At 37.3% G+C, this 16627-nt stretch overlaps 1 protein-coding gene across 1 annotated transcript in view; it reads right to left on the reverse strand.

The window, feature by feature from the left end:
* Positions 1 to 306: 306 nt before the first annotated feature.
* Positions 307 to 16627, reverse strand: part of dthd1 (death domain containing 1) — a 29438-nt gene continuing 13117 nt past the window's right edge. The window contains 1 exon segment of the mRNA XM_088920310.1: positions 307 to 369. Coding sequence (XP_088776436.1) covers positions 307 to 369 — 63 coding nt within the window.

Genomic DNA, 16627 nt, shown 5'->3' on the forward strand with positions numbered 1-16627 from the left:
GGACTTTACTTTGTCAAGACCGGAGGTCGCCCGTGCGTAACCAAAGGATCCACCCGAGGTTAGCCCAGCAGCAAGCCTTGTGAACCACTGGTACCCACCGCGAATGCTCACCTGATCAACAAGTGAACTACAGTTGGAACTGTCGACAGCTGAATCTCAGGATTCAGGACCAGCGCTACATCGGGAACAAACCGGTCTTCCTCCCGTCTAAAGAGTGTGACTTGCTTGGACCCGCAGTCACTTTCCATGTGCACAATTTCTGCTAGTTAAGCCAATACTGACTAGCTGGTCTTCAGAGAGTCACTGTCAGCGCGTCGCAGCAGACATCTCTCCCTCCTTCTCCCACACCTCCAGCCGCACCAGGACTACCTGGCACCGGGCCATAGGACGCCGATTGGACGCAGCAACAGCCTGCCGCTGTTCCCTTGTGTCCGCAGGAGATCTGAATCAACACAGATTTGATGAGTATTCAACATTCTGCATTACAGCTCGAGAATTCAATTGTTACCTCAACCCCAGTTGATATCAATTTAATTCCTATGAGTGATGTACTTGCCTTCAAGTATCTAGTGTAGAAGTTGTAATCAAGGTTCATTTACGAAACGTTATAAATGAATGGTATACTGAATGCATGTCCCTCTTGGTTTGTAACTCTTTGTGATTGAATATATACCTTTTGTATTCTGCTAACCCTCACTCTTAAGATCTGTAATGCTTATATGCACATTTTATGTATTAATAAATGTATTGTCATTTATTATTTTATGTGTGTTCATGTTGCTGAGTTATCCCGCAAGGTCGGTTTTCTAATAGCCATCAAAGAATCATTTTGTGACTTACTGCTACAATTAATTATTATCCCAGTAAATGCATAAAACCCCTGCACAGCCATTCAAAATGCACAGAGTATGCTGTGTTAAAATATGGTAGGAGTCTTTACAGAAGATATTACTAATAGTATTAATAATGAATGACCTTGGACTGGCTGTAAGCTCAAAGTATTACCGTGGTCCACTTTCTTTGTAACAGTCTGCATCAGTATAATTGTTGTTACATGAAATACTTTATTTTTTCATTGACAAAAAGAAACACCACAGCATTTCATTGATCCGATCATGTTTTCGTTTCCAATCATACAAAGTAAGTTTTGAGAATCTCAGATTCACCATGCCTATAATGGTTTCCCGGAGACTGCACATAAACGATATTAATTTAGGAACACAAACATATTATGTAAACTGTATATGGCTGGTATTGGTAGTTTAAATTAAATATACACATCAGTATTCCACTTTCTTCCTAAACATTTTATGCATCAAAGTCTTTCATTCGGTTACGTACTGTGGTTATTTGGGAAAAGTTTTTATGTGCTCCTTCTGACTATATTAAATTTATACACTTCATAAAAAGTTATAACGTTTTCACATTTCCTATGAATATTGGTGCTCGTTATCGCAGTAAAAAACATACTTTTTAAAATTTGATTAATAGGGAGTATAATATTGAATTGTGTATCTAAAGAAATATACTGTAATATACTTTCTTTGGAAATATCTGTATCAATTTTACTCATGTGATTATGTGTGTGGGTTAGGTGTGTACCTTGCATGCTGGAAGTCGGGGGTTCAAACCCATCTAATGCCATAAGTTTTCTTTTAACAAATAAAACATTCTATGAAAAATTAAAATAGCAAATATTATGGACACTATATTGACATTTTTTATATTTCTAAATATCACAACATGTTCGAAGCTTAGTGATTTATTAAAAACATCGAATAATTTCAAACTGCTAATGTATTGCCACTACAGTATAGCTTGTGGGAAATACATTTGTCCGTATCAAAGTTTAACTCTATCAGAGTGCCCTACATTGCAAACTTCAAGCGTTTCATTTTGAGCTGAAGACCCTCACACCTGAAGATGGCTTTGCAGACAAAATTTTGTGTTTTCTCCCTTACCTTTTCAGCATGGAAAAAAACCTATTACTTGTTCCTTAACAATGAAAACATTGAATGCTACTGAAAATTCCTTACTATCCCCTTGAATTGTTCTGTTCTACATTATTCTATTCTACATAACAAGACAGGGCCTTTGTGAGAAGTATGGAGCTGCATTACATAAGATAGCTGCAATGGAATATACTACTAGTATGTTTGCATGTTCTTTTGTAACATACACCTTTTTGTGATTTTTTTGTATATCTAAGCAAGTGTTCCTGCATCCCTCTTCTGCACTATAGTCATGGCTTTTTTTCTGTTTGCTTATTTCAAAGCAACACCTGCTCCATTTCTAAAACTTTTTGCTCATGTGCATTTTTGTATTTTTTACACCTCTAGCACTTTAACTTCCTGAATTTTCATTTGCCTTAATTTGTAGAATGAATTTGAGTTTTAGCCTTAAAAAGCTTAAGTTTTCACTATCTTTTGTTTCTTGTCCTACAACTGTTATTATTGATCACCGAATTACTGTACTTGACATGACTTCATTCTCCCTTTCCTGAACATCTATGACAGGCAGAGAGAGTGCTGTTTCTGGTGCGATCTTTTGCAGCTGACATTTCACTGTTTTAAACGAACAAGAAATTAGATTGCTCATAAATCACTTATAGCAGTAAATACTGATGTTTTGCTCCCTCTTACCACAAAAATATATGTTTTGTAGCTGGGATGAACTTTATTTAGTATGCGTAGCTACTGCGATTCAGACACGGAACAGTTAAAGATGGCGGCAAATCACGGACCCAGAGGGGGGGGCGTCTTCTCGCCTCCATAACTAAAATGCCAAATAGGAGTGGCTTAAGTGACATACACAGTCGTGTAACTGACAGTTTGAGGTAGCCTATCGTGTAAATTTCGCTTTGTTGCTGATAGGTTAAGCTTTCGAAACTCTGCCCCAAAGTCATGTGACTGATTTTTCGCCCTGTTTCGTTGGTTAAACGCAATGATCACAAGCACCACCATGGTAACTGGGATGTGTAGTTTTTAATTCCATTTGAATTATAACTGTACGTACTGTCTTCATATTTGGCCAGGGCTTTAAAGAGAAGGCGCACCAAAAAATTTCGGTGCCGTCGTCTCCGCTTTAAAGGTACCCCCGTGCTGGAAGAATTTGACCTCGGAACGTTTGCCCAGCGTAATACTAGGTAAAAGTTAATTTCAATCTGGAAAGAAAAGACATAATGTGACTCTTCTATACATTTTCAGTTTACAGACCATCCAAGGTAATTTATTATGAATAATATCTTCCATATCGCATTAAAATTGGAACACATTTCACAGGTGTACATCCACCTAATTTCTAAGCTTTTTATCCAGGACACGTAACAGTTTCACCTCTCCCCCTTCCCTCTGTCTGTCTGACCTGTTCCCATTTTTAACCATTCTGTGCCCAAATTGCAGCGGGCGAGAGAGAGCAGGAAGAGACAGAAAAAAGTGAATCCTGTTTTTTATATGGTCAGAAGGCTTCAACTGATGCATAAAAAATATAGCATAATGCCTTCACGTCTTATGAAGTCACTTGTGCCTGAGATCCACCTTAGTTTCCCACAGATTGCTCATAAACGATATTAATTTAGGAATATAAAAATATTATGTAAACTGTATATGGCTGGTATTGGTAGTTTAAATAAAAAATGCACACCAGTATTCCACTTTCTTCCTAAACATTTTAAGCATCAAAGTCTTTCATTCAGTTACATACTGTGGTTATTTTGAAAAACTTTTATGTGCTGCTTCTGACTATATTAAGTTTATATACTTTGTAAAAAGTTATAATGTTTTAACCTTTTCTGCGAATACTTACGCTTGTTATCGCAGTATAAAAAGGCACTTAGAATTTGATTTATAGGGAATATAATATGGAATCACATATCTAAATAAATTAATAACAATATATTTATATTGATATACTTTTTACTTCTTAATTAAACATTTGAAACACTTTATTTTTGTAAACGGCACATTTTCAGAGAGCAATTATGTTGTTTTTATGTAGAATAAGTGATTAGATTAATGAGCAATCTAATTTCTTATTAGTTTAAACAGTGACATTTCAGCTGCAGAAGATCGCACCAGAGACAGCACTATCTCTGCTTATCCACGTTCAGGAAAGGGTTAATGAAAGAAGTCATGTCAAGTGCAATAATTCGGTGATCAATAATAACAGTTGTAGGACAAGAAACAAAAGATAGAGAAAACCTAAGCTTTATAAGGCTAAAACTAAAATTAAGTCTACAAATTAAGGCAAATGAAAATTTAGGATGTTAAAGTGCTAGAAGATGGAGCAGGTGTTACTTTGAAATTAGCAAACAGAAAAAAGCCATGACTAGACATAGTGCAGAAGAGGGATGCAGGAACACTTGCAAAAGCATAGATGTACAAAAAAATCACAGAAAGGTGTGTGTTACAAAATAACATGCAAACGTGTAATAGAAAGTTACTGAGAAAAAGGTGTTTTATCCTAAAAATGCTGTTTAGGGGCAGAGCTGTGTTGCAGAAGCAGCTGGATTCTTAATAATAATATAATAAACTTTATTTTATATAGCGCCTTTAAAGGTGACTTCTGTTCTCTTAGAACAAAGTGTGATAGCACCCAGCTCATCAAGGGCACGGGGTGTTTAAATAATGTTTATCTCTGCTGCTTGAAAAAGGGAGTATGAGAAACTATTTAAATAACTACTCTTTTCTTTGCTTAAAGCAGAAACCTATAAGGAATTGAAAATTACTGCTTCGCCTGTCCTTGAAGTGTTGCATCAGCTTAAAAAAAATATAAAAAAGTGGGCTCTCCCTGCTTGCTTTTGAATCAGCCTTCACTTCTCTGCACAGACCAGAGATTGCTTTTACCCATATTGCAATATGAATAAAGACCTTACTGAGTGAATAAGAACACCTCTCCTGGCTCTTCTTTGATAAAATTCCACGACACATGAAATAGATTTGGCAGAGTGTGAGGTGCTTGAATAATTAGGTGCATGTCTGTCAGGGAGAGTATGAAGGTTTGATGGGATAGAGTCAGAAATTCAGCACACATAAAAAACAGCAATTCTGTCAGAGAGCCTTATATGAATTAATAGCAAACATGGTTTCATGAAGGGCTTCTCAGATAGTTGGGCATTCAGGTAGATTGCCAGGCGAAAGGATTTGTAAATATATTTTGTTAAAGCAAGTCAGTTTTTTGCAACACATAAAATACATTTTTCCAAGAGAGTTTAGCCTTTGTCACTAATGAAACCACTAAATAAAGACATAAATAAAGAAATCTAAAGTTTTTTTTATTCAATGTTGGTAGCAGGATGAACTATCAGGTTGAGCTAAGTGTATATTTTGTCGCAGAGTTTCTGCAAGATGTTAACAGTGAAAACAGGTATTTAGAAATGACTTATTTCAAGAAGAAGATTTTCAGAATAATTACTGTATAAATCTAGCAGGATACAGAAAAGACAGAAAATAGGTAGTCAGATTGATTCAATTAGTATGCAAAGCCATTTAGCAAAGAGGGTGTGAGAAGACTGACAAACTTGTATACTTTAGACTTTTCTTCTGAACCAGGGAAAATCTGATCATGTTTCTCTATAACAATAATTAAAAAAACTTTATTTTATATAACACCTTTAAAAGTAGCATCTCAAAGCAATACAGTAGGTGCAAAAACAGTTATAAGGACCACAGATTACAAAGTTAATACATATAAGAAAGACAAGCAGTAGGAAGTGCTACCGAAGTTAGAAAACGAAGCAGAGACAGACACTAAATAAGTCAGGTGGCTAGAGTCAGCATGCGTAGTCTCCAAAGGAACAAGTAAAAGGTTTATTCCATGCTGAAAAGAGAAGAGAGAAAATGCAACATTTCGGATAAGTCTTCTGAAAAGAAAGGTTTTGAGGTTAGATTTAAAAGCACTCAGGGTGGGTGACTCTGATATCAATGGGGATACAAATCTAGAGCTCTGGGGTGCAGCTAGAGAAGGTAGATGAATGTAGATGTTCTTGAGGACAGCTCTTGAATTCTTGAGTCAGATGGACAAAGGTTGCAAGGTGGGGAGTAGACAGATAATATGCCAGATAGGTACTGAATGAGGATGAGGATTTTGAAGTTGACTCGACAGCTGATAGGAAGCAAGTGCAAGGACTCAAAGACAGACGTAATATTATTGCTTGCTGGCAACCTGATCAGGATTCTGGCTGTCAAAGTCTGAACATATTGGAGATTGCTCAGTGTGGATTTAATTACCCCAGTGAACAGGATGTGCATTTATCAAGTCTAGAAAAAAAGCCTTTCTTGATTTCTCTACTTCCTAGTTCCTAGAAACTATTATTCCACAATGCAGAGTACTACATGGCCAGTATTAACATATGATATTTTGTGATTTGAACAAATTAACACAAGCAGTTTTGAGGATTTAAGTGTTGGCTGAGTTATTGCAGGGTGTAAGACTAGAGATGCAGGTAGGAAAAAGATAATTTGGGGAAAGTTGAGGAATACACTGATAACAAGATCACTTCTTAATATGGTTAGACATACTTTTGAAAAAAAAAGACAGTAGATGTTATAGACTGCAGAGGAATTGTCACGACTGCCAGACAGCAGAGATTAACAACCACAAAAGAGCTGACTAGTGCCAGCAGCGAGTTAATAATAACAAGCACCGCCGCACGTGTTAAGCTATCAGCACACACTCTACAGTGCAGGCAGTGCTATTTAAACCATCCTTACTCACTTCCCACTGCTCGGTATTGATTCCTCTCCTAGAGAGCTCCTACCTCGCCTTTGTTTGAAACCCTCTTTCTATACTTCTATCGGCTACTGAACTCCCTTTTTGACCACGAACTTGCCTATCATTTTGGATTGGATGCCTGTTTCAGTATCTACATTCTTCTTCGTTTGCATAAGATCCTCAAACCTCATCACTTGGATTCCTTACAGGATGATGATGAAGTTAACAGACTGTATATTTACATAGATACTGAAATGAGGATTTTATTTGATATTTTGTGTAGTTCCTAGCATTGAACTGTGTATGAGGATGTGTGTTGGATGCAAGTGAATTGAAGGAATGGGCAAACATAGCTGATGTGGATCAACAGAGCCAGTATCTTAAGAAGTTTATATTTAGAGGCAATTTGTTAAAATAACTAACTAGGTATAGATGCTGATGTGCAAGAGAGGTGGAAAGGCTGTTTCTTTAAGCCAGCACTATAAAATAATTTATCCTCAGTGAGATGCTGTCATCTCATAGTGGGTTTCTAACACTGTATATAGTTCCATCCACACAGTACCTTTACTTCCATCTATTTTCTAATCTCTTTATCCAGTACAGAGGATTTGGAGCCTATCCCAGCAAGCAATGGACAATCCACCAGTGGTATAGTGTGCCTACACATGTGAGCCCAAAAGCGCTACATTATTAATAATATCTTCTGTGTTGCATTAACATTGGAATGTTCTTTTTTACAAGTGTAAAAAGAGGTGATACACAACGTGTCTCCTCTATAACTCTTCAGTTTACAGAGAAATTCTGCCAGAGCCTCACAACATTGTCCAATAATACTCTTCTTGTGTCTAATTTTTTGTTTAGCAGGATTTGAGCTACAGTATATTAATATAATATCGTTATAATATATAATAAAATATTGTTAATTTAGTTAGACACACAATTACATATTATATCCCTATTAATCAAATTCTAAAAAGTAAGCGTTTTTTTTACTGCAATAACGGGTGTAAGTATTCGCAGAAAAGGTTAAAACATTATAACTTTTTACAAAGTATATAAACTTAATATAGTCATAAGGAGCACATAAAAACGTTTCCAAAATAACCATAGTATGTAACCAAATGAAAGGCTTTGATGCTTAAAATGTAGTGGAATTCTGGTGTGTATTTTTTTATTTAAACTACCAATACCAGCCATATACAGTTTACATAATATGTTTATGTTCCTAAATTAATATAGTTTATGAGCAACCTCTGGGAAACTAAAGCGGATCCTAGGCGCAAGTGACTTCATAACATGAGAAGGCATTATGCTATATTTTTTATGCATCGGTTGAAGCCTTCTGACCATATAAAAAACAGGATTCACTTTTTTCTGTCTCTTCCTACTCTCTCACCCACTATGATTCAGGCACAGAATGGTTAAAAATAACAACATGTCAGACAGACAGAGGAAAGGGGGAGAGGTGAAACTGTTACCTCTCCTGGATAAGGCAGTTAGAAAATAGGTGGATTTACACCTGTGAAAAGCATTTCAATTTTGATGCGATATGGAAGATATTATTCATGATAAATGACCTTGGACGGTCTGTAAACTGAAAATTTATAGAGGACACGTTTTGTCTTTTCTTTCCAGCTTGGAATTAACTTTTACCTACTAGTATATTCCATTGCAGTTACCTTATGTAATGCAGCTCCGTACTTCTCACAAAGGCTAGGACTGTCAACATCCCTGTCTTGTTATGCAGAACAGAATACTGTAGAACAGAACAATTCAGGGGGATGGTAAGGAATTTTCAGTAGCATGCAATATTGTCATTGTTAAAGAACAAGGTTCTTTATGGAATGGAATAGGTTTATTCCATACTGAAAAGAGAAGAGAGAATACACAACGTTTAGTCTGTGAAGCCTTCTTCAGGTGTTAGGGTCTTCAGCTCAAAAAAGCTCGGAGGTTGTAATGTAGGGTGCTCTAAACGAGTTAAACTGATGCAGGACAAACGTTTTTCCCACAAGCTATACTGTAGTGGCAATACAGTAGCAATTTGAAATTATTTGTTGTTATTAATAAATCACTGAGCTTCGAACATGTTGTGATATTAAGAAATATAAAAAATGTCAATATACAGATGCAGCCATTCAAAGTGCCCGGCACAAACACGTACCGCGGGCATTTGGCTACGTCATAACATGTCATCATGCGTCATAACGAGTCATACCGCGGTACGTGATTGGTTGGCCAGAATGACCGACAGGGGCACTCGTGGTGCGTTGGTCGATCGTGGAAAGATTTAAATGTCTTTACTGTGCACGTTTTAGTATTGAATATTTATATGGAATTTTACGACAAAAGGGAAATTTTAGTAGGTGAGCATAAAAAGAATAGGAGCATAACACGTGTGAAGGCCATAAATGATATTAATTAGGGAACATAAACATACAGTATTATGTAAACTGTATATGCCTGGTCTTGGTACTTTAAAGAAAAAATACACACCAGTATTCCATTTCTCCCTAAACATTTTAAGCATCAAAGTCTTTAACTAACATGTAAAGTAAAGTGTATAAAATGTGGTAGTTTTAAGCTTTTCTGCGAATATGCTCGATACCGGAGTAAACAAGCATACTTTTAGAATTTGATTAATAGGGAATATAATATGGAATCGCGTATCTAAAGAAATTAAGAATGATATAATTATGTTCATGTACTGCAACACAAACAGTAGTATACAATACACTGTACACATACTGTACAATGTCTATTGATACTGTATGTGAAGGGCTGCTTCACCACTCATCATGTGAGTGGCGTGATGGTCTAAGTGCCTGACTTCTAAGCGAGAGGTCGGCTGTTCAAATCCAGGTAGTGCCACAAATTTTCGTTTAACAAACATTTCTTTAAAAAAATAAAATAGCAATATTATGGACAATTTATTGACTTTTTATATTTCTAAATATCACAACATGTTCGAATTTAAGTCATTTTTTAATAACAACGAATAGTCACCATCTTTTCCTCTGACAACGGTTCCTGCTTCTATCGTGTGGGGACTCCTTTAGATCTCCCTTCAGATTTAAAAGGTTATTAATAATATCTTCGGTGTCGCATCTTCCCAGCTTATCTTTTGCTGCCTACGCATGCTTACACAGCTCCCTGGGTAAACTATCATACTTGACTGAGAAAGCTTTAGAGAACTTAACATTTTTATTATTAACAAATTGTAAGTACGACGTTTACATTGGCGTTATTAATTTTTCACTTGAGTGTATGGAGGAGTGTCAGCTGTCAATGAGAGCAGACCCCCCCTCTCAGGCGGCGCAAACGATTTTTAAAATTTTTATAAAGAAATGGAGGCTGTATGCATTACAATATAAACATTTACTGTCAAACTTTAAATCAACAATTGATTTAAAGATGATCTGTCATAGTGCAATGAAATACAATATTGTTGTTATTGTTGTTTTTATCCTGTAAAGCACTTTGAGAAGCCACCTTTAAAAGCGTTATATAAAGGCGCTGATTCTTATGGAATGTGTTTTCTTTCTTCTTTTTTTTTAGCATGGAATAAACCTATTACTTGATTCTTATGGAAGCCCGGTTCCGCCAGGGATTAAAAGAAAAACACACACTCTCTTGTTTCAAGCACCACATCTCTTCCCGTTAAAAAGAGGAAACACTTTACACTTTAACTCTTCAGTTCACAGCGAAATTTCACCAGAGCCACTCACTAATAGTTTATGCTACCACCTAACTTTCTTAACACACAGCGCTCCCCCCAGGGTTCCAGTTAGTGCGTGATTACACATCAATGAAAAACCGGAGGATTAAAAAAAGAGAATTAGCTCGCTGATAGTTTTCTGTGGAGGCTGTGAACATTTTCACAAGTCGTGGTCTTCAAAGTGCATTTGGTTTGAAGGCTTCCTGCGTTTCCCTTCCAAAGATATGGACAGAAGAATATTCGAGCATGGTCAAAAAATGACTTAAAAACGACATAGTGAAGGCTGTGAAAACATTCCCAATGTGACACAAAGCAAGTGTTTTCGGAACTCTAGGAGGTTTCGTGAAAAAGCTATAGTCGTGCCAATTGTAATCGTTTTTATTTTTAAATTCATTTTAGCAAAGTCATCTATACGAAAAAGTTGCATTTAATACCACTCGACAGCCGGCTGGCTGTGCCGAAAAATAGATAAAAAACGGTTTAACAGCTCTGTTGTTTTTATCCCGTAAAGCGCTTTGAGAAGGCACCTTTAAAAGCGATATATACCATAAAGTTCATTATTATTACTATTGTTAATTTGCTGGACAGAGAGGTGAACATTATTACGCAGAAGACAAAGGTAGCGATTTACGTTGCACAAAACCAAAACTAAAAATAAGATACACTCTACAGACATTCACAACAGCGACTGTCAGAAGATAGGACACAGCGACTCAGACACCCATTGAATGGAAAAGGGCACTTTTAATTTTCTGTACAGCTGGTACAGCACCCCACTGCGCCCGAGCCAGCAGAGAGAGAGAGAGACACACACACAAAAAGTAATTGTTTTTTACTTTTGTACAATTTTTTTTACATTCCTCTTGTTTAACAGGAATGTTTCGTTTCTGTACAGACTGTTAAACTAGAGGAAAAGAGCGCCTCCTTCTTCGAAGCTTTAGTTGATCCAATCACGAATTCTTTTACAGTCGCACAAAGTAAGTGTTGAGAATCTCCGATTCACTATGCTACTAATGGTTTCCCGGAGATTGCAAGGCAAGGCACTTTTGCCCCTGGACCCATTGAAATTTACCGATGTGGTCCACCCCCAGTAAATTTCAAAAGTCACAAGATTTCAAAACATGAGGGCGGCGTAGGCAGCAAAAGACGGAAAGACTTAAAATGTTTAGGGAGAAATGGAATACTGGTGTGTATTTTTTCTTTAAAGTACCGAGACCAGCCATATACAATTTACATAATACTGTATGTTTATGTTCCAAAATTAATATCGTTTATGACCCTCACACGCGTTATGCTCCTATTTTTTATGCTACTTAAATTTCCCTTCTGTGGTAAAATTCCATATAAATATTCAATACTAAAATGTGCACAGTAAAGACATTAAATATACATAAACATACTGTATACAGTACAGTTTTGCATACAGTAATATGTTTATGTTCCTAAATCAATATATTTTATGAGCATGTGAAAGGCATGGTGAATAGGAGATTCTCAAAAATTACTGTAGTTTGCATGATTGGAAACAAATGCGTGATTGGATCAAGGAAATGCTGTGGTGTTACTTTTTGTTAATTAAAAAATAAAGTCTTTTTGTTTACAAAGAAAGTTACAAAGAATGTGGACCTGGGCAATACTTTGAGTTTACAGCTTGCCCAAGGTCATTCATTATTAATACTATTAGTAATATCTTCGGTAAAGACTTTGATGGCGACAGTTCAAACATGAGATGTTGAGCTTTATTAGCTCCACCTTGCGGAAATTCCGAATACTATTATTTTACTTCCGGTACCATGCGGTATTATGCGAGAATATACGGTATTAATATGGTATTATATGGTAACTTGAGTTATACTGCGACAAGCGCACCGCGTTATAACGTGGTATCGCCCGCTTGTTTTGAATGGCTGCATCTGTAGTGTCCATATTATTTGCTATTTGCAAATATTTGCTATTTTAGTTTTTCAAAGAAATTTTTATTTGTTAAAAGAAAACTCATGAAAATAACTGCGTTCAAACCCCCAACTTACAGCATACAAGGTACACGCCTAACCCATTACACCACATGGGAAGGAGTTAAACTGATGCAGATATTTGCAAAGAAAGTGTACTACTGTGTTAATTTGAGCTACAGTATATGAATAGAATTATATTATCAATTTCTTTAGATACGTGATTCTATATTATATTCCTTATTAATCAAATTGTAAAAAGTATGTGTTTTTTTCCTACGATAACGTGCGGAAGTATTCACAGAAATGGTTAAAACATTATAACATTTTACAAGGTATATACATTTAATATACTCAGAAGGAGCATGTAAAAACTATTCCAAAATAACCACAGTATGTAACCAAATGAAAGACTTTGATGGCTAAAATATTTAGGAAGATACTGGAATACTGTTGTGTATTTTTTATTTAAACTACTAATACCAGCCATATACAGTTTATTTAATGTGTTTATGTTCCTAAATTAATATCTTTTATGACCCTCAGACACATTATGCTCCCCTTCTTTTTATTCTCAGCTACTAAAATTTCCCTTTAGTTGTAAAATTCCATATAAATATTCAATACTAAGCGGTTTAAAACATGCACAATAAAGAGATTTAAATGATTAAATCATTTCACGGACAATAAATGCACCATGAGGGCCCCTGCTGTATATTTCTGTCTGGTAATTGGACATATTTGATGACTTACACTTAATGCCCAAGATATTAACTTCAATTTAAAACCTAAACCATGCCTCTTCTGTATGTACTTCAAGAGATATTCGAAAATGTTTAAGGGAGTCATAATTCCAGTTGGAAATTAGCTCCTAGGGGTTTATGGCAGTATCTTTATATTCCCTTGTTCTCTGCAAAGAACCTGGAGACTGTTGGTATGACTATTAGAACTGGTGTTTACTCCCACCATTCACAGTATTTACGTTTGCTCATTCATTTATTATTAATATTATTGTTACAAATGGCGGGTTATGAAAATGGTGAAAATCAGGATTTGACCAAACGGTTTAGTCAATAAGTGAAATAATTATTTATAAGCCCCAACTTGTAAGTATTTTCTAGCAATATACCCAAGTTTCTGGTATAATTAGAGGCACATGAATTCTTTGTTCTCTGGCACAGCTTTGTTGAGAGGAGTTATAATCCAGGCACAATTGTTTAAACAAATATGTATTACAATGACAAGACATAAACTACACTATGCACAACAAAACATACAACACACAAGTTACTCTATGTACAGTATTTACAAACGAGGCGTTTCAGAGGCCTAACATTCTGGTCACCCAGAAAAGCCCATACTGCTACTAAGAATGAGACCCTGTTAAAAGTGCAACTTGTTTAAACCCGGGATATTCCTGATAGCAGGTAAGCATTCTGCCACTTACCTTAAGCGTTACTCTGTATTGACTAGCTAAATCTGGAGACACTCCAGGCCTGCCCTTCTTAAATCCTCCCTTTGACAAAAGACCATCACAGACCGTCTCCAACGACCTGTGCCCGACTATAACGAGGACAATTCGTCTGGAAATCTACCAAGAACTTACCCCTTAGACAACCTTCACATACGTTGGGGCCTCGTTATATTGGACTTTTCTGCATCCTCTCCCAGATCACTCCTGTCACCTATTGTCTTGCCCTTTCGCTAACTCTCAAGGTTCATCCCTCCTTCCACGTATCTCTCTTGAAACCCTACCATAGATCTCCCCTCTCCCGACCTCAACCCCCTCCACCTCCACCATGACTCATTGATGGCTTACCCTCCTACACAGTTAATAAGATCTTTGATACCCACTGGCTCCGGGAGCCACCGACAATTTCTAGTTGATTGGGAGGGCTATGGCCCAGAGGAGTGTTCTTGGGTGCATGAAAAAGATATTTTGTACCATAGCCTCATTGAAGAATTCTTCCGTCAACACTCAATGGGGTCGTCAGGAGCTACCCCTAAAAGGGGGGGTAATGTCACGTCCCACATTCCTCATTGCAAAGGCTGTGGCTTTCCCAAATTCACATTTTCACGCACTTATTCCCACTGAAGCCACCACATTTTCACGTGCACCAGATTCCACAGATTCTCACTCCTGAACCAATTATCACACCACGTCTCTCTCCCTTCAGTATTTAAACTTTCCTCACTCACCAACCCACGCTCACTATTGAGAAGCCTCCCTTAGAGTTCTCTACTGAGTTCCTGAACTAAAACTTTTCCCTTTTTCAACTTTGCTACTTTGATATCACTTCTCGGATTTGTTTTCCTCATTTGGATTTCTTTGGTAGCCTGACTCATTGCTCCTTCTCTCTCGACCTATCCTCTAGAATACGTGCCTCAGATTTAGTTCTAGTGCTATTCTGCATTCCGCAGTGTTCACGGCATCGCACAGGATCCTCCTATTCAACCTATCGGTTCCTGACAGTTTCAGCTGCTTCACTGGGTATTTATGTTGCCCTGGGATACCAGACCTGTGCATCATTCTGTTCCTGGTAGGTCAGCAGCGGGAATCCACTCCCCAAGCCTGAGTAAGAGATACCCCAAGAGATATCCCTTCTCAATCCTGGATGACAAGCTGAGCATCCAAGGTCTTTTCTTTCAGGCATTATACAAACAACACGTACCTCTTACTTACTTACCTGTGCTTTTAAGTCCACTCTGTTACTCAGTCTGTGCTGCAGATTCAGTTCCAGGCTGCACTTCGCTCTGCACAGTATCTTCTGGCCCTCACCCTAGAACCCAAGACTCTTTTCTGCTGGCCTCCTCTTTTCCTGCAGTTCTGACCCACTTCTGAAGGCAGCTTTCATTGTCCAAGACCCCAGGGCACTCTCTATGCAGTCATCATTCCGTCATCGTAGCAGGCCCATTACTACTCTGCAGTAGTAGTACAGCCCTAGTACAGCCCTGCACTTTAGTCTTTTCTCCAACTTCCCTCACTCTTGCCACCTTGCCAGCTTTTTTTTTATCAAGATCTTTAGGACTCTTTTTCTTTTCTCTCATCTTCTGTTTTTTGGGCTGTCTGGGTCTCCTTTTCCTTTTTCTGTTTTGTTCAGTTCCTAGCTGCCTTCCAGTGCAACAGCAGAACCCTGATCCCTACTGAAAGGCTGTATTGAGGAGTTTGTTCAGGTCTGGCTCCCTTTTGCCAGGGATGCTGTGAGCCGGTTTCTCCTAGGACTGTCGAGCTTCATCTATTCTTTTTCTTTGCTGACCGGCTGGGGCAATACTTGCTCCACAAGCCAGTTCTTTACTATTTTTTTTCTTTCTCTTTTCCATTCAAGACCAGACTGGGCTGATCAAGCCCTGCTGTCTAGTAATAAATTATTCATTTATCACTCCTTTTCACGCCACCTTCCCTGTATCCTGTAGCATTTTAGCCCCAACCAGTCAGGCTTCTTTAGGCGCCTCATTCTCTTGCAATTGGATTCTGACAAATCACCACCTGTGCACCTTATAATATTTTGCAGTAGTATATAGATCTATACAGTCCAAACACACAAACCCACATCAGTTCTAATCACTTGAGTTTATAATTATGTAGAGTCAGAGGTGTCATTTAAATGGATCTTGAAAATCAGCTACCACTGTAACCTGAAACTCTATGCAACACCTAAAGTCCTGCATCCTAAATAATGCAACTCAGGACTCTCCCTTCCTACAATAGGGATGCTCAAAGGTGAATGGGAATTTAAGCTATTTATTTTAAAAATATGTACAGTATCATCAAACTGGGAAAGAACAGTTTTAGTCAGAGGATTCCGCTATAAAGGAAATTAGAATTTCTTAAAATAAATAGGACAACAGGCTCTCCATAGAAAATATCAGATTACTTAACCAGAATCCAGTCTCTAAGAATGATCAGAACAATGCCCCATTGTATGGTATACTGTAAATTCAGAGGAAGAGGAGATTTATGGTATTTCTTCTTCTGTGTCTACTCCTTTGCTTCATGTTCCTTCTGTTTCCTTTCTTTCTTTCTCTCTGTGTCATTTTATGCTGTGTTCCAGGACAGCATAAGATTTATAATGAAGTTAATTAACCAGAGTAAATCACCAGAAAATTTAATTTCATCATATACATTGCATCAGACTTGTATGTAAAGTTGATTACTGCACATGATTGCAGAATGGAACCCAGCTAACACCTAAATTTTAGAACTGAGTAATCCTATGTAAATGCAGGTTAAGAAAACATTTGATTGTAC

The sequence above is a fragment of the Atractosteus spatula genome, chromosome 1, assembly GCF_055471065.1.
Source record: "Atractosteus spatula isolate fAtrSpa1 chromosome 1, fAtrSpa1.hap1, whole genome shotgun sequence".
Classification (NCBI taxonomy): domain Eukaryota; kingdom Metazoa; phylum Chordata; class Actinopteri; order Semionotiformes; family Lepisosteidae; genus Atractosteus; species Atractosteus spatula.